The sequence below is a fragment of the Ornithorhynchus anatinus genome, chromosome 3 (genome assembly GCF_004115215.2).
Source record: "Ornithorhynchus anatinus isolate Pmale09 chromosome 3, mOrnAna1.pri.v4, whole genome shotgun sequence".
Lineage (NCBI taxonomy): Eukaryota > Metazoa > Chordata > Mammalia > Monotremata > Ornithorhynchidae > Ornithorhynchus > Ornithorhynchus anatinus.
The window spans coordinates 18645194-18667117 of record NC_041730.1 but is presented as its reverse complement, the minus strand read 5'-3'; the positions used below and the strand labels follow the sequence as shown (position 1 = coordinate 18667117).

The window sequence follows — 21924 nt, the reverse complement described above, 5'->3', positions numbered from 1 at the left end:
GGGAAGGCCCTGGTCAGCAAGGCCCACCCACCCCACCACTGCCCTGGTGGCCCCTGGCAAAGCCTTTTTTGTGTCATCTGGCCATGTGGGACAGACAGACCCACACAGTAATCATGGTCATTGGTAAGCTCTGTGTCAAAGACTGTACTAAGCTTTGGAGGTAGGTACAAGAAAATCAGGTCAATCAGTCATATTTTTTGAGTGCTTACTAGGTGCAAAACACTGCACTCAGCACTTTGGCACTACAATGTAGCACAGTTGGTATATTTCCCTGCCCAGTGCAGTCCCTGTCTCTCAGTGGGCTCAGAGTCTGAATGGGTGGGAGAACAGGTATTTAATCCCCATTTTACAGGTAAGGGTATTGAGACACAGATAAATTGAGGCACAAAGAGTTGGCAGAGTGGGGATTAGAACCCAGGTCCTCTGACTCCCAGGCCCTGGTCTTTCCACTGGGCCATGCTGTCCACTTCCTTCTCTTCTTAACAACCCACATCACCCTGCAGAGGTAGGGTAGGGTATTGCCACCAACATCCAACTTCTACCCCCTCACCAAGAAGGGATTTTAGCCAGAAAGTAATCATCACAATAATGACGGTATTAAATAAGCAATTACTATGTGCCAAGCATCGTTCTAAGGGCTGGGGTAGATACAAGGTTATCATGATGGACTCAGCCCCTCTCCCAAATGGGACTCACAGTCTCAATCCCCATTTTATAGATGAGGTAATGTAGGCACAGAGAAGTGAAGTAACTTGCCCAAGGTCACACAGCAGACAAGTGGCAGAGCTGGGATTAGAACCCAGATCTTTCTGACTTCCAGGCTGGAGCTCAATACACTAGGCCACACTGCTTTGCTAAAATAATGATAGTATTTATTAAGTGCTAACTACATGCCAGGCACTATACTAAGCACTGGGGTGGAAACAAGTATATTGAGTTGGACAAAAAGGTGAGCAAAGGTTTAGCAGGAAAGAGTGGGCAAGGGGAAAGTTACCAAAGGACTTCCAAGGATGGCTAAAGAATTCCCAAACTTAGTAGGAAGACATTTTCCTTGTTGCTGACACCTTGCCTGTAATTATCTCTTTTCCTCTCTAGATGTTCTTGGAAGAGGGGGATGGAGGATGGAGCTAGGAAATCACACCAGGGTTTCAGAATTTATTTTCCGGGGACTGACCCAGTCTCGGGAACTGAGCTTCGTCTTATTTGTGCTTTTGTTTGTTTTGTACGTGATAACCGTGTCGGCAAACCTCCTCATCATAGTCACAGTGACTTGGGAATCTCGTCTCCACCTACCCATGTATTTCTTGCTCCGCAATCTGTCCATCCTAGATATCTCCTTTTCCTGCATCACTATTCCCAAGGTCTTGGTGGATCTTCTTTCCAAGAGAAAAGCCATCTCCTTCAATGGCTGCCTCACTCAGATATTTTTCTTTCACCTCCTCGGTGGGGCTGATACTTTTTCTCTCTCTGTCATGGCGTATGACAGATACGTGGCCATCTCGAAACCCCTGCACTATGTAACCATCATGACTAAGGGGACGTGTTTCGGGTTGGTGGCTGCTTCGTGGGTGGGGGGATTTGTGCATTCCGTGGTCCAAATTTTTCTGTTGCTGCTGTTACCCTTCTGTGGACCCAACGTCCTAGATGGTTTCTACTGTGATGTCCCCCAGCTACTTAAACTTTCCTGCTCCAATGCCGTCACTACAGAGCTGTTGATGATCTCCAACAACGGTATGATCACCTCCCTGTGGTTTGTCTTGCTCATTGGGTCCTACACAGTGACTTTGCTCATGCTGAGATCTCACTCCGGGGAAGGGAAAAAAAAAGCCATCGCCACTTGCACTTCCCACATGATGGTGGTCACTCTACACTTCGTGCCGTGCATCTACATCTACGCCCGGCCCTTCACCGCTCTGCCTACGGACACGGCAGTGTCTATCACCTTAGCGGGAATTATCCCCGTCCTGAACCCCATCATATACACCTTGAGGAACCGCGAGATGATGCTGGCCATGAAGAGACTGAAGAAAAGAGATATACAATCAGGAAGGGAATGAAAATTACAATAAACTCGGGGAGAGGCCTGAAAAGGGTTATCGGGTTTTCATGCAATTTCCCAAAAAGGACTTGATGATACGTGTCAGCCTTGGAGGATAAGAGACTCAGAAGCAGTTGGAACCTGTGTCCTTCAACCACGGCTTTGATTTCCTGTGAGTTTCTGTTCTGAAACTTGCAAACTAAACTCCCAAAATGGTGGAGTGAGCTTCGCCTCCAGAACCCAGGAGAATTATTTTCTACTCAGGGCATTTTCCACCTGAAGATCTCAGGGAGACTCTCTGCCTACTACTATAGCCTAGTCCTTATATCACCCTACCCTGTCACATTTTCTACAACAGAGCCAGGAGGAGATAAGGGATGAAGAAACTCTGTGCCAGAAGGAATCTATTTCCCTGCAGAGATTCTTCCAATCAGGAACAATTTGTTCTTCATTTCATTTCTCACTGGTCCAAGTGGAAGGAGCAGCCTTTTCCAAACTCTAATCTTCTCTTAGATGCTCATCTGTGCAAAAGGGATATCTTAAGATATCTTAACCAGTGGAGACATCTGCAAAGTGAGAGGAGACAGTAATATTAATAATAATAATAATAATGATATTTGTTAAGTGCTTACTAGAGCTCCTGCCTCAGGATAAGGAAGCAAAATCACAGCTATCCAGTGTGAGGGCGGGTGTGCGAATCAACAATGAAGACTGAACTTTGAATTTAATTTCCTGGAACAGTTGGCGGTCGATGATACCATCTATTGAGGGTGTAAAATCTTTGCTCTTACTCAGCCGAAATAGCTCAGTTGGGAGAGCGTTAGACTGAAGATCTAAAGGTCCCTGGTTCGATCCCGGGTTTCGGCAGCGGATTTTGAGTCAAGTTTTGGTTTTTTTTTGGGTGGGTGAATGAAATTTTTTTTTCCGGTCCAAGGACTCATTCATTCATTCAATCGTATTTATTGAGCGCTTACTGTGTGCAGAGCACTGTACCAAGCGCTTGGAAAGTACAATTCGGCAACAGAGACAATCCCTGTCCAACAAGGGGTTCACAGTCTAAAAGTGGGGAGGATGGGTGCAGCGGTTCTGATGAGATAATATAAACTCTGATCCTCGATGGGTTTCGAACCATTTGGGACCTCAGCATCACTTTTTTAACTCGATCAAAGCCCCACCTACCCAGAACGTCGACAGTCGAGCACTCCTAGATTAGGGTTGGTGGGGATTATGGTGGGAGGGTGACTTGATCCAGCCCCACTCTCCGAGAGGATAAATCCCGTCCCCCCCCGTGTCTTGGGAACGCGGGGATTGGGAAAAAAGGGAGAAGGGGTGATGGGGGAGGGAAGAGGGGGAGGAAGTGGGGGTGATGGTGGTGGTGGCGGGGTGGGAGTAGTGTGAGTCGGGTCGCATTCCCAGAATAATGATGAACTGCTACTTTTCTTGCTTTAAAATCGTTGATTTTGGTCCGTTATCCTGAAATCCTCATGGACCTTAACCCGGGTGTCTCCTCCCTCTGGGAGACTGTGAGCCTTCTGAGGCCGGGGAGCATGCTTGAATCAACGCCCCTGTGTTCGTCCCGAAGTTTAGCACAGGGTTTTTCCCGTTGTAAGCGCTTAGTAAATGTTATGGTTGGTTACACCGATGTAGCATGGACACTTTCCCCTTCCCCAGAGGCTTGAAAACCTGGCTGCTCTCAAGTAAATTATAAATGAGTAGAGATATAGATAGATAGATAGATAGATAGATAGATAGATAGATAGATAGATAGATAGATAGATAGATAGATAGATAGATAGATAGATAGATAGATAGAGTCATTCATTCAATAGTATTTCTTGAGCGCTTACTATGTGCAGAGCACTTTACTAAGCGCTTGGAATGAACAAGTCGGCAACAGATAGAGACAGTCCCTGCCTTTTGACGGATTTACGGTCTAATCGGGGGAGACAGGCAGACAAGAACAATGGCAATAAATAGAGTCGGGGGGAGAACATCTCATAAAAACAATGGCAAATAAATAGAATCAGGGTGATGTGCATCTCATTAAACAAAATAAATAGGGTGATGAAGATATATACAGTTGAGCGGACGAGTACGGTGCTGAGGGGGTGGGACGGGAGAGGGGGAGGAGGAGAGGGAAAGGGGGGATAGAGAGAGAGAGAGAGAGAGAGAGAGAGAGAGATCAGATAGGTAGACCAAATAGATGGTTAGATAGATAGATAGATAGATAGATAGATAGATAGATAGATAGATAGATAGATAGATAGATAGATAGATAGATAGATAGATGATAGATAGATAGATATAGATAGATAGATAGACAGACAGACAGGCAGACAGGCAGACTAGATAGATAAATAGACAGACAGGCGAGTTAGATAGAACAGTATCTAGATAGACAGTTAATGCATTACTAAAATAGAAACTCCTTGCCTAAATGCCGAGTTTAACTAGGATCCTAGGCCCCGAGCTCCAGAAATAATAATAATGTTGTATTTGTTAAGCGCTTACTATGTACCAAGCACTGTTCTAAGCGTTGGGATCAATACAAGGGAATCAGATTGTCCCCACGTGGGGCTCCCAGTCTTCCTCCCCATTTTCCAGATGAGGTCACCGAGGCCCAGAGAAGTGAAGTGACTTGCCAAAGGTCATCCAGCTGACAGGGGTTAAAACCCACGATCAACCACAATATTCATTCAATGGTATTGATTGAGCGCTTATCTGTGTGCAGAGCACTGGACTAAGCGCTTGGAGTGTACAATTCGGCAAGAGAGGGTGACCCTCCCTGCCCAACGACGGGCTCACAAGTCTAAACAATATCGTGGACGATCTCCCGGCCCGGTCCCTGTCTCTCAGTGGGCTCAGAGCCCGAGTGGGTGGGAGAACAGGTACTTAATCCCCATTTTACAGAGAAGGAAACTGAGGCACGTCCCCCCCAAAACACACTCTCCGCAGAACCTGCAGTACCACCACGCGGCCTCACGAGGGCAGCCTTGGCTGCCGAGTCCAGGCTTGGGGGGAAACGGGACTGATATAATAATTAGAATAACAATAATAACAATGTTGGTATTTGTTAAGCGCTTACTACGTGCAGAGCACTGTTCTAAGCGCTGGGGTAGACACAGGGGAATCAGGTTGTCCCCACGTGGGGCTCACAGTCTTAATCCCCATTTTACAGATGAGGTAACTGAGGCACAGAGAAGTTAAGTGACTTGCCCACAGTCACACAGCTGATAAGTGACAGAGCAAAGATTCGAACCCATGACCTCTAACTCCCAAGCCCGTGCTCTTTCCACTGAGCCACGCTGCTTCTCTTATAATGGTCTTGGTTAAGCGCTTACTACGTGCCAGACTCTGTTCTAAGCGCCGGGGTGACCCAAGCCAATCGGGTTGGACGCAATCCCTTCCCATATAGGGATCACACCCGGCTCTGCCACTTGTCAGCTGTGTGACTGTGGACAAGTCACTTAACTTCTCTGTGCCTCAGTTCCGTCATCTGTAAAATGGGGATGAAGACTGTGAGCCTCATGTGGGACAACCTGATTACCCTGTATCAACCCCAGCGCTTAGAACAGTGCTCTGCACATAGTAAGTGCTTAAATACCAACATTATTATTATTATTATTAATCCCCATTTTACAGATGAGGCCCAGAAAATTGAAGTGACTTGCCCAGAGAATTAAAGCGACTTACCCAAAGTCACAAGGCAGACAAGTGGCAGATTAGGAATTAGAACCTCTGACCTTATGACTCCAGTCCTGTGTCTATCCACTACGCCATGATGCTTCTCCCCTCCCCACCTTCACCCCATCCGTTCACAAAATAAGAGTGGCCTAGTGGAGAGAGTACAGGCCTTGGGAGTCAACAAAAGACCTGGATTCTAATCACGAATCTGCCACTTGTCTGCCATGTGGCCTTGGCCAAGTCAATTCACTTCTCTGAGTTTCAGGCACCTCGTTTGTAAAATGGGGATTAAGTATGTGAGTCCTCTCATGTTATTTTTGAGAAAGTAATGTTAACCCATGCCTAGAAAGCCCGTTAGCATCACCTTGACTCTAGGCTGTAAACATGCTGTGTGCTGGGAACGCATCTGCTAATTCTGTCGCATTATGCTCTCCCAAGCCCTTATTACAGTGCTTTGCACATAGTAAATGCTCAATAAACACGATTGATTGATTGATTGATTGATTGATTGATTGACACACCTGTGAGGCAGATGTGACCGCTACTACCCTGGAAGTTCCTTTCAAGAAACCTCTTGGGACCTTCTTCTAAACTGTAACTTGTTGAGGGCAGGGAATGTGTCTGTTTATTGTTCTATTCTCCCAAGCCCTTAGTACAGTGCTCTGCATATAGTAAGAGTTCAATAAGTATGATAGAATTCATTCATTCAATAGTATTTATTGAGTACTTACTATGTGCAGAGCACTGTACTAAGCGCTTGGAATGTACAATTTGGCAACAGAGACAATCCCTGCCCCATGACAGGATAGAATGACTAAATGAACTCTATGTTGTACTTTCCCAAGTGCTCAGTACAGTGTTTTCTGACCACAGTAAGTGCTCAATAAATACCATTGATAGGTTTATGAGGACGGATTGAATTCAGTGATTCATTAGATGGAAAACAGATTCTGAATCCTGAGGGGGAGAAAAACACAAAAATAAATGACAGGTGGGGAAATCAATCGTATTTATTGAGCGCTTACTGTATGCAGAACTCATTGAACTCAGAGCTTGGAAGAGTACAATGTAACAGTTGGTAGAAGCAACAGAGTTTAAAAGAAATGGCCATAAGAACCACGAGGGGGAGGAAAGAGGGAGGACGAGTAGGAGAGAGATGGACCCCTTCAGAAGGAGATAAGGAGATAAAAAAATTCAAATATTTAAAATAGGGGTCCCTTCCACTTCCCAAGTTTTGTAAAATCCAGCTCGGTTAATGAATATCAGCCATGTAAGACACTGGGCAAAGAAGACCAGGTATCCTAGTTGTCTCGCCCCCGGCCTTCAACCCATTGTACCTCTGTGAGGAAGAGTAGAAGGTTCACTTGCTTTCCCTGGATCATCCTAAAATCAGAGGCGTCTAAATGCTGGTTATGGGATGCAGTGAACGACCCATCAGGCTTCCAGACGGGTGTTAGGATTCACAGATTTTGACCTTGAGTTGCACAGTTGGGTTTTCATCTCTTTAAATGCAAGGTCGTTCTTTTTCATTTGCTTGAATGTTTATCTGATTTAATTCCCTGCGACTGTAATAATAATAATGTTAGTATTTGTAGAATTACACAATCAATGAGTGGTATTTATTGAGTACTTACTGAGCATTTCAGTATGCGGAGTACAGTGTCACAATATAACAGAGTTAGTAGACATATTCCCTGCCCACAACCAGTTTACAGTTTAGAGGGGGAGACAAACTTCATTCAGTCTCATTTATTGAGCACTTACTTTGTGCACAGCACTGTACTTAGCGCTTCGGAGAGTACAATATAACAATAAACAGACACATTCCCTGCCCACAACGAGGTTAAAGGCTAGAAGGGTAATTTGCAACTAGAGATTATATGATGCATATGTATCTAAATGCTGTGGGGCTGAGGGAGGAGTGAATAAAAGGGTGACGCAGAAAGGAGTGGAAGAAGAAAAGAGGAAATGTAGAACAGAAAATACAACTGAATCCAATCTCCAAGAAATTAGTGCCCAGCATTTTGAAGGTCAGGAGGGGAGGCGAGCTCCCAGCGGGTAAAAGTAGCTTCCCTTTTCCTTAAAAATGCTAGGCGTCTCACTCCCACATTTCTAAATCATTCGGGAAAGTCTTGGATTGTCCTTCCAATGGTAATTAAGAGATTTAGGGGGTGACAAAATTACCCATAGGACATTTTACATTCAGTTGGGCTTGCTCTGCCTATGCCCTTGAAAGCAGATTATCCGCCAAATCTGACTCTATTTTCCTGTTTTCTGAGAACTCCGCCCAATGCCAATTTGCTGTGAACTAAAGTACAGTATTTAAGCAGTTGTGAAATGGACTAAGCGATTAAGGCGTAATCCTGACTCTTCAAATTTCTCCAAAGCCTTCCTTTTATTTTTAAGTGTCTCCGGCCTCACAGTCTGAAAGGAAGATATCGTGGGGGTGAGGGCTGATTTTCTCCCTAAGGAAAGCAAGCAAGTTGAGGCAAGCTTTGGTTGACGGATTCCAAATCAGTGGTGTTTAGAGAGCATTTATGGTGCTCAGAGCACTATACTATGACGTCTACAGAAAAGCACATTTGTGGCAACAGAAACAGCACAGAACTGTGTCTGGGTTCCAGGCCTTAATTTTGCAGCCTTGCGGCACAAACCACTGACTCATCTTGGAGAGGAAGAAGCAGTCCGAAACTCAGACCCAATCTCTTTTTTCTTTCTTTTATGTGGTTTATTGGATTTGACACGACCTGGGCTGGGCACTGTACCAAAGTGAGGGAGGAGGGGAAATGGTTGGGATTATGAAAAAGGAATGCTGCAAGACTGTCGTGGAACAATGGAGAGGATATCCCTTTCAGCACCTAAATATAGTCTTCACACCTATTCGTCTGACCTAAAGATGTATGGCTATGAAAACAAAAATATAAAATATAAAAGGCTGTTGGAAATTGAAGAATTTGGAACATACAAGAAATAGCACGGAAGTGGAAAAAAAGGGCGGGTTAGATTAGGTACTGGCCCCTAGGTCGTGGTGGGATTGCCGCTTAAAACAGTGCTCTGCACATAGTAAACGCTTAAGAAATACCAACATTATTATTGCAGAATTTAGAAATTATTTAATTACATGGAAAAGTCCAAGTCGGCAGGTAGTATGGCTTTTGGTCTGTATTAAAACAAGTAAAAATCACTGACTAAAGAGCCCGGATAGCTCAGTCGGTAGAGCATCAGACTTTTAATCTGAGGGTCCAGGGTTCAAGTCCCTGTTCGGGCGTCATGTGTTTTACAATATGCATTTATGACTGCTCTTACCACCCACTCAAAATCATATTGACGGTATATAAACCGGTGGCGATTTTTCTTTATGTGGAGACAAGATTGTCGTTTCTATTCTATCTCACGGGTGTTGGTGTGTGCGACCCCGGGTTGTTTGTGAGCCCTATTGATAACTTTAAGATTGTGTGCTTTGGGTTGTTCTCCAATTTTCCAGAAAAGCCCATTAATCCATTACACACTTTAGAGAATTCCATAAACCTTCCACTAAGTATGGATTTAAGAGCTGTGACGAGTAAATACAGAAAGTGAAACTGGCCCAGCTGATTTAAAGGAACATTTGGACCTTCCCTTTCTTTCCCTCTCTTTCCTCGTCCCTCCCGTCCCGAGCTGTATCTCTCCTTTGCTGAAAAGGACAGGAAAATCATCCGTAACAACATTTTTAAAAAGAAGGCTCCCATTCTACCAGGAATAGAATTGAAAAGGAAGCTCACGAGAGAGCCCGGGTAGCTCAGTCGGTAGAGCATCAGACTTTTAATCTGAGGGTCCAGGGTTCAAGTCCCTGCGCGGGCGGGAGTATTTTTTTAACCTGAAAAAATTAATCGCTTTCCACTCTTTATTTCTGCCACGGAAAAGAACTCTTCCCCCCGACAGACACGAGTGAAAAAAGAAAGAGCCTGCCTAGCATTAAGAGAAATAGAGGGAACACTTTGCAGCCCCTTTTGAATAAGTAATTAAATCTATTTAAACTTAAGAATGGTATTTATTCAGGGAACTTGGTCTGAAGAGTCTACTCTTGTTAAAGGATTCTTATAAATCATTTTCTGAAAATGATGAGTCGGGGCTGGTTCCACTGGGGCTCGAACCCAGGACCTTCTGCGTGTAAAGCAGACGTGATAACCACTACACTATGGAACCGCTCGACAAACGAAAGCGTTCTTTCGCTCTCTACGAGCAAGGAAAAAATGATGTAATTGAAAAATACTCCAGGTTTTTCAATTATCAGCTGGACAAAGAAGGTCACATCAAAGTTTTTATATCAGAGCATTGTTGGGTCGATAAGAGGTTTTTCTCCGGGATTAGGGAAATGCCGAGGCACCATCGTTTGGGGGAAGTGAACATTCAAAATGATGTGGAAGGATAAATATGTTGGGCCGGGGGTGGTGTATTGAAGAGATCATCGCCTCTATTCTGCCCCAGGAGTTTTGAATGATTGAATGTACTCGGGGATATCTGTAAGCCTTATTGATAACCTGGAGGTTGTGTGCTTTAGCTTGCTCTCCTCCAAATTTCCAGAAACCTACATGAATCCATAAACCCTTAATAAAGTGTTCTGCACCCAGTAAGCGCTCAATAAATACGACTGAATGAATTACTCCACTTCAGAGAATTCCCCTAAACGTCCCACTAAGTAGGCGGCACTATGTGTGAGGAAATTGCCGAAGCTTATTCAGCATGCAAATATTAATTATCTCTACTTAGACTGTGAGCTCCATGAGGGACAAGGACAGTGTCCAACCTGTTTGCTTTGCATCTACTCCAGCTATTAGGTACTGTGTTTGACACCTAATCCATACCACTGTTCTTGCGAAATGAACATTATTATCATTCCCTTTGGGAAGGACCGTCCCTTATTTTAGTTTATGGTTTTATTCGCTTTGAAGAATGTACAAAATTAAAGACCTTTACTCTGCAGAAAAATTACCTGCCGAAACCCGGGATCGAACCAGGGACCTTTAGATCTTCAGTCTAACGCTCTCCCAACTGAGCTATTTCGGCTGCCTGGGGAGGACTCTTAAATACTGTCAACAGACAGTACATTCCTTTTAATTGACAAATTGGAAAATTACCGTGAAATTTTGCCTTGTTTGAGAGACGTTCACTCTGTCCTAGGACTCAGGAAAGAGACTTGGGTGACTTTATGGCTACATTTTCTTATTTGGTTAACCCAGGAAGGAGACTTGGGTGACTTTATGGCTACATTTTCTTATTTGGTTATGTAGGATGAGCCACGATCTCAGCCCATAAGGATCTAACAATCTACTGGGAGACACTCTGCAAATAAAATTGGAAAACATGAGGGTGTCTTTGAGTGTCCCTCATTTCCTCTTCTCCCACTCCCTCCTGCGTCACCCTGAGCCCCACAGCATTTATGTACATCGCTGTAATTTATTTAAATAAATGTCTGCCTGCCGTTCTAGACTGTAAGGTCGTTGTGGGCAGGGCACTTGTTTACCAACTCTTATATTGCACTCTCCCAAGGGCTCAGTACAGTGTTCTGCACGCAGTAAACAGTCTGCAACCCCAACCGGTCTCTATTGTGAGCCCTCATTACACGTTGATCATATAATTCAGACCTCTTGAGCTGTGGGATCTGCCACGAAGAGCAACGTGTGGCTGCCCTCTGCTATGGCATCCGAGACCCTCGAAATCGCCTTTAGCTTGCAATCGCTTCCACTGCTACAGAGCTCATTTTAGTAACCCTCGCTGTGCACGGGAGCTGAGGGGGGAAAAAAAATTGCAGCCGAGCAGGGACTTAAACCCTGGCCACTCAGATTAAAAGCCTAATGCGCTACCGACTGAGCTATCCAAGCTCCTCCTGTATTTCATCTGTAGAGACAATAATGATAACCGTCTCTTCTGTTCATTTGCACTTTTACTGAATTCTTTTAAATATTCTTTTTTTCTCCTGTATGCTTCCGTAGAGCCGATCCTTGTGCCTCCTAAATTTTACTTCTTTGATTTGGGTCGAATGCGGTTTTCACTCGGACTGCCTTTTTTTAGCAACCTAACCCCGGAAGCTCTGCTGCACCAGAGGAGGTCTTATAGAAGCAGTTGCAATTCCTCGGTTTAGTAGCCACTAAACCTGGGAACCTAAATCCGGGGGGAGTTTGGGACTAAATGCAGTCAGGGCAGTTGATTTACACAGTTAACCCTTCCAGGTTATTGGCAAGAAGCAGGGACCAGTGCTTTAAGGTTGCTGATATGGGCGTCTTTTTAGACAAATTCGTAAACCCCGTGGCTCTTTGCCACACTAAATAGATTTTTTTTTCCATTCCAACCCTGCCCTCTGTATCTGCCCCCTAAAAAGGATCAATTTTACGCAAGGGGTGGGAGGAAGAATAGGTTAATACAAGGGAGCGTTGCAGGCAGAGAGCGAGTTTGCAGGGCCCCCGCCCTCTCTCTCTGAGGTAACACCGCCGACACCTCCATCCCCTCGGTCACTGGGGGTCTCTTGGGCTGAGACCCCTCCCAGTTTTCACTCCGGGGAGGGAATCGGGGACCGAAGGGGGTGTGGAAGCCACACGAAGCAGCAGTTTGGCCTAAAAAAAGCGAATTCGTCACCCTCGACCGCTCAAGGAGGCGCCCCCGGCCTCTGAAAGAGGCGCCCCCCAACGCCCGCGAGCTGGAACTGCAGCCCCAAAGCGGAGCTGCGCAGGCGCCGTGAGCCCTCTGGGCGCCATTTTAGGCCTGCTCTTCCCCAAAGGCTGGGATGCTGTATGGTTAGAGCTTCCTGGCAGGTCCTTTTTCACTGATCACGCAATCAGATCCCCATCCTCGCCCCCGTCCTCACCCATTCCGTGCCCCAGACTGGCCCACTGTGGGCCAGAGCAGTAGTGGTCACCATCCTGGCCTACTTCTTCAGAGCTGAAGGGAGTCCCAGCTCCAAGCACCATCAAAAGTCCCCTCCCCAGAGGGACCCCTGGCTCATTCTGCAATCAATCGTATTGAACTCTTACTGTGTGCAGAACACTGAACTAAGTGCTGGGGACAAAACACTAACAGTATAACCTACACATTCCCTGCCCACAACGAGCTCGCAGTCTAGAGGTCCAACCTCATTAACTTCTATATCTACCCCACGGCTTAGAACAGTGCATGGTACAAAGTAACAAATGCAATAAAAAAACCACACGCTCAAGTCCCACTACACATTTTACAAACTATACTGGGGAGTGGGGTTTCATTCTCAGTTTTCAGGCACCAGCTGAGGGTGCTAGACCCTAGGGCCCTGTGAATGCCCCCCGAAAACTCATCCTTTCATGACCCTAACAGCACTGGTATTTGGTCCAGTTCCTCAGGGAACAGCAGATCGGAGAGTACAGGACTGGAAATCAGAAAACCTGGCTTCTAATTCGTGCTCTGACACTTTCAACCAAACAATTATATTTAATGAGCAATTACTGCATGCAGAGCACTGTACTAAGCGCTTAAGAGTACAATATGGCAGAGAGAGTAGATACGTTTCCTGCCCACAATGAGTTTACGGTCTGGACACTTTCCTGCTGTATGACCTTGGACAAATCACTTAACTTCAATCAATTAACTGTATTTATTGAGTGTTTACTATGCACTGAACACTCATTCATTCAATTGTATTTATTAAGCGCTTACTGTGTGTGGAACACTGTACTAAGCGTTTTGGGAGAGTATGCTATAACAAGCATACAAATTTCCTGCCTTCGACGAGTTTACAGTCTAGAGGGGGAGACAGACAATATAAGTAAATAAATCAGAGATGGATCTGTACTAAGCACTTGGGAGAGTACGTGTTCCCCTCCCATACAATCCTACAGTCTTGAGCTGGGGACAGACATTAATATGAGTAAATGAGTAATTATAATATATAATTTATAGATATGTACATAAGTACTGTGGGGTTGGGGTGGAGAGAATATCAAGTGTCCGAAGGTTACAGATTGAAGTGCACAGATGACGCAGAAGGGAGAGTGAGCAGAGCAAAAGAGGGCTTAATTGGGGTTGGCCTCTTGGAGGAAATGTGACCTTAGTATAGCTTTGAAGCTGGAGATAGTAATGGTCTGGAATATAATAATAATAATGGTATTTGTTAAGCGCTTACTATGTACCAGGCACTGTACTAAGCGCTGGAGAGTTCCAGGCGAAGGAAATGAATTAGGAACTTCTCCGTGCCTTCACTTTCTCATCAGTAAAATGGCGATTAGATACACGTGTGTCCTCCCCAACACAAACACACAGTGAGCCTCGTGTGGAACCAGGAATGGTGCCTGATGTGACTGCATCGTTTCTATTCTAGCGTTTAGTACAGTGTTGGACACAGGCGGCGTTACTCCGTGGTGGCTAACCTGGCTGCGGGCCGGCGACCTCCCAATCTCATGCTTTCCTTATTTAGGAAAGAGGTTTAGTCACCGAGAAAGAGCCTCTTTCCAGGACTCCCAGCCAGGGTTGGGGGCCAAGAGATGCCGTTTCCCAAAGGTGCGAGTCATTAATGCATTAAGAAAATGAAATCTCCTTGGGTGACATAAACGTTGGAAGCAGTCCAGGGTGCAGCTGCACCAAGATGACACAGCACCATAAGAACCATTCCATCCATTCTCCCAAGGTCATCGTCTTTATTTAGGCCCCAGAGCTGAAGAACTCAAAGGGTGTGTGAGGAAGGACAGGAAAACAGGGGAGGGAAGAGTAAATGATATGTTATTCCATAAAGTTGCTCAGGGTCAAACTATGATTAATTCCTACGCCCTCCCATTTAGACTGTAATCCCCACACGGGACAGGGACTGTGTCCAACCTGATTACCCCAACGTTTAGAACAGTGCTTGACACATAGTAAGTGCTTATCAAGTGCAATAATTATCATTATTATCTTATGTATCCTGACCTGTTTGCCAGGGTGCTGTGTTCCTGATTCTGTTAGGTTCCTATCATCCTATCTGTGTTTATTTCTTGTATCTCTAAAGGAGCTGGTGACACAGGCCTTTCTCCAAAAAAAGGCTCATCAACCACAACCCAGCTATTCCAAAAGTACAGTCCTCAGGGCGGAGAGTATGATACGAATACCTGAAGGAAGGAGTGAAAAAACACACCCTACTTTACCTTTCTTCTCTCGATTTTGACTGCCCTGGGAGCAGAACTCTTCCTGAGCCCAAACTGCAATGTCACCATCTTTTGTTCAATGTGAAAGGATAAAGAAAAATCCTTACCAGAAGTGGGGTTCGAACCCACACGGACGTACATCCATTGGATCTTAAGTCCAACGCCTTAACCACTCAGCCATTCTGGTGATGATAATGATGATGGGGGTGACATATTTATTGCAATTTAATAATGTTAATGTTGGTATTTGTTAAGCACTTACTATGTGCCAAGCACTGTTCTAAGCGCTGGGGTAATAATAATAATGTTGGTATTTGTTAAGCGCTTACTATGTGCAGAGCACTGTTCTAAGCGCTGAGGTAGACACAGGGGAATCAGGTTAACTATAATTTATATATAATATGTTATAATAATATTGTATGATATGTTCTACAGTAACATATGATATGTTATATAATAATGGCATATTATTACACTAATAGTGTAACATATACACTAGTGTAAATTCGTGGCTCAGTGGAAAGAGCACGGGCTTTGGAGTCAGGGCTCATGAGTTCGAATCCCAGCTCTGCCACTTGTCGGCTGTGTGACTGTGGGCAAGTCACTTCACTTCTCTGTGCCTCAGTTCCCTCATCTGTAAAACGGGGATTAAGACTGTGAGCCCCACGTGGGACAACCTGATTCCCCTATGTCTACCCCAGCGCTTAGAACAGTGTTCGGCACATAGTAAGCGCTTAACAAATACCAACATTATTATTATATAATTACACATCATTAATAAAATAGAGTAATAAATAACATATACAAATATATACAACTGCTGTGGGGAGGGGAAGGGGGTAGAGCAGAGGGAGGGAGTAGGGAGGATGGGGAGGGGAGGAGGGGCAGAGGGAAAGGGGAGGCTCAGTCTGGGCTCAGTTTTCCCACCAAAACTGTTGCAGGAGAGACCAGGGTCTCACAGTGGAGATTGGAGGAAAGGGAGTCTGTTGTGGGCATATTGTTGTGTGGTACTCTCCCAAGCGCCTAGTACAGTGCTCTGGATACAGTAAAGGCTCAATAATTACAGTTGATTGATTGGCAGGGAAAGAAGGGCCACCCTCTACCCTCAGAAGTGTGGGCTCAGGCAGAACTGGCCCAGCTACTTTGAGCACGTTCTAAGTCCTGTACTTATCGTTTGGGAGAGTACAGTACAACAACAGACACATTTCCTGCCCACAACAAGCTCACAATCTAGAGAGCTATGGGGTCAGTGCCCCCATAGCTGCATATATCTCTTAATCTCATTAAGACTGTGAGTCCCATATAGGGCAGGGACTATGTGTAATGTGATCTTCCCCAGCTCTTAGGACAGTGCTTGGCACTGAGTAAGCGCTTAACAAATATCATCATCATCATCCAGTCGTACTTAGTGAGAGTTTATTGTGTACACTGTGCTAAGCACTTGGGAGAGTACAATATAAGAACAGACACATCCTATTTGTTAAGTGCTTAATTATGTGCCAAGCACTGTACTAAGCACAGGGATTGATACAAGCAAATCAGGTTGAGCACAACCCCTGTCTCAATCCCCATTTTACAGATGAGGTAACTGAGGCCCAGTCTCAGGTCACACAGCAGACAAGTGGCCAAGCCGGGATTAGAACCCATGACCTTCTGACTCCCAGGCCCGTGCTCTATCCACTAGACTGCTGCTTCACAGTCTAGAAAGAGAGATGGACACTAAAATAGATAAATTACAGGGCTTAGAAGAGTGCTTTGCACTTAGCACTTAACAAATACCATCATTATAATAATAATAAATATATAAATATATAATAATATATAATTATATAATATAATATATTATGATAAATATAATAATGATAATATAATATGTTACTTTATAATAATAATCATTATAATAATAATGATGGTATTTGTTAAATTCTTACTATGTGCCGAGCACTGTTCTAAGCACTGGGGTAGACACAAGGTGATGAGGTTGGACACAGTCCATGTCCCACTCGGGCCTCACAGTCTTGATCCCCATTTTACAGATTTGCCCAAGGTCACACAGCATTCATTCATTCATTCAATAGTATTTATTGAGCGCTTACTATGTGCGGTCCGTGGTCAATAGTCCCTAGAGTATGTGCGTTAAATTCATCTTCCTTTGGCAGTTTGTTTTACACGGCTGTTCTGTTAAGATCTCGAGCTCAGTATGTACAATACTGAACACCTCATCTTCCCTTCCTAACACTTTCTGTGTGCAAAGCACTGTACTAAACGCTTGGGAGAGTACAATCTTCTCATCACCTAATTTTTTAATGACTATTGGCTCACCACTGTCCCCGCTTCTCAATCCTGCAATCTAGGCATTATTTTGGACTCCTTTCTCTGCTCTGTCACCAAATGCTGTCGGTTCTTCTTCCACAACGATTTCCTCCTTTTTCTCTCCATCCAACAACCACTGTGCCGGTCCAGACCCTTGTCATAATAATAATGATGTTGGTATTTGTTAAGCGCTTACTACGTGCAGAGCACTGTTCTAAGCGCTGGGGTAGACACAGGGGAATCAGGTTGTCCCACGTGGGGCTCACAGTCTTCATGCTCATTTTACAGATGAGGTAACTGAGGCACAGAGAAGTTAAGTGACTTGCCCATAATCACACAGCTGACAGGAGGCAGAGCTGGGATTCGAACTCAGAGCTCTGACTCCAAAGCCCAGGCTCTTTCCACTGAGCCACGCTGCTTCTCAGGCCTGACTTCTGCATCAGCCTCCTCGCTGACCTCCCTGCCTCCAGCCTCTCCCCTAGCTAATTCAATCTTCTGGATCATTTTGGTTAAAACGTCGCTCTGCACAAGTCCCCCAGATCCTCTCCTCCTGCAGCCCTCTCACTCACTCACCCTCTCCCTTCCTAATCACGGAATCAACAATAGCCCCAAAGATGAAGAGCAGAAGAGCAGGGATTAGCACCGGTGAATAGCACCTTTTTTTTGTGTTAATCTCTGCACCCCGCGGGTGGGCTGAAAAGGAGAAAAGGCTGGGTGAGGATTTTAAAGGAACCCCTTTTCTCCAACTCCCTTCTGCCTCGCCCTGATTTGCTCTCTTTATTCATCTCCTCCCCTCCCAGCCCCACTGAATTTATGTACATGTCTGTCATTTATTTATATTAATATAATAATGATAATACTGTTGGTATTTGTTAAGCGCTTACTATGTGCCGAGCACTGTTCTAAGCGAACAGGGTACTGTATCAGGGAACTGGTACAGGGTAATCAGGTTGTCCCACGTGAGGCTCACAATCTTAATCCCCATTTTACAAATGGGTAACTGAGGCGCCGAGAAGTGAAGTGACTTGCCCAAACTCACACAACTGACAGGTGGCGGAGTCGGGATTAGAACCCATGACCCCTGAATATCTGTCTCCCACTCTAGACAAACTAGTAAACTCGTTTGGGCAGGGAATGTGTCTGTTCTATTGTACGCTTCCAAGCGCTTAGTACAATGCTGTGCACCCAGTGAGCACTCAATGAATACTATTGACTTCAGCACCACCTGGCCCCAAAATCTCTTCTAAGCCCATCGATAGGCAGGGATTGTCTCTATCAGTTGCCGAACTGTCCATTCCAAGCGCTTAGTAGAGTGCTCTGCACATAGTAAGCGCTCAATAAATACTATTGAATGAATAATAATTAGGGTACTTGTGAAACGCTTACTATGTGCCAAGCACTGACGTACATGTAAATTAATCAGATTGGACACAGCCCCTATCCCACCTGGGGCTCACAGTCTTAATCCCCATTTCACAGATGAGGCCCAGGGAAGTTAAGTGACTCACCCAAGGTCACACGGCAGATAAGTGGCAAATCGGGATTAGAACCCAGGTTCTTCTGCCTCCTAGGCCCGTGATCTACCCACTAAACCACGGTGCTTCTCAGCCTCCTCTGTCAAGCTGCCCTATTCCCTGCAGTTTAAAGGATAGCGAGCTTCCTCTTTGAGAACCAGACAGGCTGCTCTTTGAGGCGGCTATTTTGAGAAGAACGGATCTTCAAAGGGCCCCAAACAGGAGCTATTTTGGGGACGTCTAGAGGGGATGCGATTTGGGGAGGTGGGGGCCGGTCGAGGCCCTTGGATTGAAGCCCTGCCAGGCCCGGCACTGCTCAGGCCCTGATTTAGGCCCTCCCCAGACTCTGGGGATCCTTTGGCTGCAGAGGGAGAGGACCAGTGGACAACTTGGCCAGTGCCAGCTCCCGACAGCCATCTAGGCTCTGATGATTCACTCGAGAAAAACCCCCTCTCTCCTATAGTCATTTTTTAAACCAGTAGTAGTAGTAGTTTGTTCAGCAGAAGGGAGTGCCTCACTTAACAATAATGGATAAATGGCTCAACGCCCTTTAGGAAGCACCGTGGCCTAGTGGATAGAGCACGGGCCTGGACTCTAATCCCTCCTCCTCCACTTGCCTACTGTGTGACCTTGAGTAAGTAACGTTCCTTCTCTGAGCCTCAGTTTCAGCATCTGTAAAATAGGGATTAAAACTGTGAGCTCTATGTGGGATAGGGACCTGATTACTTTGTAACTACCCCAAGTGCTTAGAACAGGGCCTGGTCCATCATCAAAACGCTTAACAAATACCATTAAAAGCAAAACAAAACAAAAAACCTTCAGTTCTCAGAGCTTCACTTATCCGTAAAATGGAGATGAAGACAGTGAAAACCACGGGGGACAGGGACTGTGTCCAGTGGGACAACCTTGTATCTACCCGAGCGCTTTGTACAGTGCTTGGAACATAGTAAGCGCTTAACAAATACCATAAAAAATGCCTATTGCTGAAAAAGACACAAACGTTTAGTTATCGACTTCAATCTAGAGTGTGGATGGCTCAGCACAATTCATCACCACTATGGCCTGGTGGATAAAGCACCGGCCTGGGAATCAGAAGGATTTGTGTTCTAGTCCCGGCTCTGCCGCTTGTCTGTAATGTGACTTTGGGCAAGTCACTTCACTTCTTTGTGTCTCAGTTATCTTATCTTTAAAATGGGGGTTAAGATCGGGAGCCCCTTGAGGGACAGGGACGGAGTCCAACCCGATTTGCTTGTATCTACCCCACCGCTTGGCACCTAGTAAACGCTTAATAAATACAATTATTATTGTGATTAATATTACTGGGAAAAAAGCTCAAATGCATGTCCTGCTGAGGGTTGGATTCCTTAAGCAGCAGCGTTATGCAAGAAGATGGTCCCGGACATTGGTCGCTTAGTTACTGAAGAAACTGCAGCAACAATATTGGACGCGCTCTCAAAGGAGGAGGGGGAAAGCAAATGTGCCTTAAATGGCCATAAATGAGCCAAGCCAGACTACCTTCGTAATTTCTGGTCCTTATGATCAAGCTCTCAGGGAACATCAGGGCGCTTAGCAACAGTGGATACACTGAGGACAGCAGTCGCTAAGGAATGAATGACACTTGAACGAAAATTAGCCTGACACACCGTCCCACTTCTGAGCTTCGTCATCAGATAACTACTTGCTTCAAGCCTTCCGAACTCGCCCAGGGTCTTTAGTGACTGTGTAATTACCCTAGTTATCACCTAAAACCGAAGGACTCTTCAAGAAGTGTGTACGCCCGGGGTCAGAATCGAAAACAGCTCAAGGTACTCAGGAGGGAGGAAATGGAAAGATGCGGCCAAGGATAATCTTTTCCCACAGTGTGTGTGGCAGAGATTGCCAGCTTCACACTCCTCCAGGAGTTCTCTTTGAACAGAAAGAGAGGGACAGCTCTCTGAACCTTAAAAAGGCCAGTTAGCAGCTTCTTGGGTTGGATATCCACCCCAGCACTTAGTACAGTGGGTGGAACATAGTAAGCGCTTAACCATAATTATTATAATTATAGAGGGAGCAAAGGGCTAAATCCATGTGAAGGCCGGGTGGAGTCTCCTGTTCCAGCCCCCAATCAATCAATGGCATTTATTGAGCGCTTATTCTGTGCAGAGCTTTGTACTAAGCGCTTGGGAGAGTACAGTACAACTGAATTAGCAGATACACCCTGCCCATAATGAGCCTACAGTCTAATGTGACCCCATCCACATCAGAGACACGAGGCAACCTCCTCAATTAATTGTGGTATTTCTTTAGCACTCTTCCAAATACTGTACTAAGTGCTGCCGTAGATACCATCTTGGGCTCACAGTCCAAGTAGAAGGGAGAAGCAGCGTGGCCTAGTGGATACAGCACGGGCCTGGGAGTCAGAAGGACATGGGTTCCAATCCTGGCTCCACCACTTGTCTATTGTGTAACCTGGGGTCACTTCACATCTTTGTGCCTCAGTTACCTCATCTGTAAAATGGGGATTGAGACAGGGGCTGTGTCCAACCTGATTTGCTTGTACTCCCCCCCAAGTGCTTAGTACCGTGCCTGGCACATACTAAGCGCTGAAATATCGGAATGATTATTATTAACAGGTATTGAATCCCCTTTTTGCAGATGAAGGAATGGAGGCACCGAGAAGTTGTGACTTGCTCATGGTCACACAACAAGAAGCAGCGTGGCTCAGTGGAAAGAGCCCGGGCTTGGGAGTCAGAGGTCATGGGTTCTAATCCTGGCTGCCTGTCAGCCGTGTGACTTTGGGCAAGTCACTTAACTTCTCTGGGCCCGAGTTACCTCATCTGTAAAATGGGGATTCAGACTGTGAGGCCCATGTGGGACAACCTGATCACCTTGTATCCCCCCAGCACTTAAAACAGTGCTTTGCACATAGTAAGCACTTAACAAATACCATCATCATCATTATTATTATTATTAGATAAGTGGCAGAGCAGGGATTAGAACCCAGGACCTCTGACTTCCAGGCCTTATTTGACCAGATAGTCTACCCCAGTGCTTAGTGTGGTTCTTGGCAAATAGTGCTTAATATTATTACTATATTGTATGAATATTACCATTATATTAACACTACTATTACTATAATAATAATGACTTGGGAACCCATATGGGACAGGGACTATGTCTGACCCTAATAACTTATCTCCTCCAGCACTCATCCTTGGCACATAGTAGGCAGGCACTTAACAAATACTATTCTTTTTTTCTGTAATGGTATTTG

The 21924-nt window shown here is 45.3% G+C and overlaps 1 protein-coding gene and 6 non-coding genes across 7 annotated transcripts; 4 read left to right on the top strand and 3 right to left on the bottom strand.

Annotated features, from left to right (window-relative positions):
- Positions 1-874: 874 nt before the first annotated feature.
- LOC100074423 (olfactory receptor 4D9-like) lies at positions 875-2594 on the top strand. The gene has a single exon (XM_001505988.3). It carries the CDS (start codon positions 1122-1124, stop codon positions 2055-2057), a length of 936 nt encoding a protein of 311 aa, XP_001506038.2. The 5' UTR covers positions 875-1121; the 3' UTR covers positions 2058-2594.
- A 238-nt stretch (positions 2595-2832) lies between these two features.
- TRNAF-GAA lies at positions 2833-2905 on the top strand. Its single transcript has one exon. It is a non-coding gene; the product is annotated as a tRNA-Phe (tRNA).
- Positions 2906-8917: 6012 nt separating this feature from the next.
- On the top strand, positions 8918-8990 carry TRNAK-UUU. Its single transcript has one exon. It is a non-coding gene; the product is annotated as a tRNA-Lys (tRNA).
- A 499-nt stretch (positions 8991-9489) lies between these two features.
- Positions 9490-9562, top strand: TRNAK-UUU. The gene has a single exon. It is a non-coding gene; the product is annotated as a tRNA-Lys (tRNA).
- Positions 9563-9834: 272 nt separating this feature from the next.
- Positions 9835-9907, bottom strand: TRNAV-UAC. Its single transcript has one exon. It is a non-coding gene; the product is annotated as a tRNA-Val (tRNA).
- Positions 9908-10695: 788 nt separating this feature from the next.
- On the bottom strand, positions 10696-10768 carry TRNAF-GAA. Its single transcript has one exon. It is a non-coding gene; the product is annotated as a tRNA-Phe (tRNA).
- A 4180-nt stretch (positions 10769-14948) lies between these two features.
- TRNAL-UAA lies at positions 14949-15031 on the bottom strand. The gene has a single exon. It is a non-coding gene; the product is annotated as a tRNA-Leu (tRNA).
- Positions 15032-21924: the final 6893 nt, after the last annotated feature.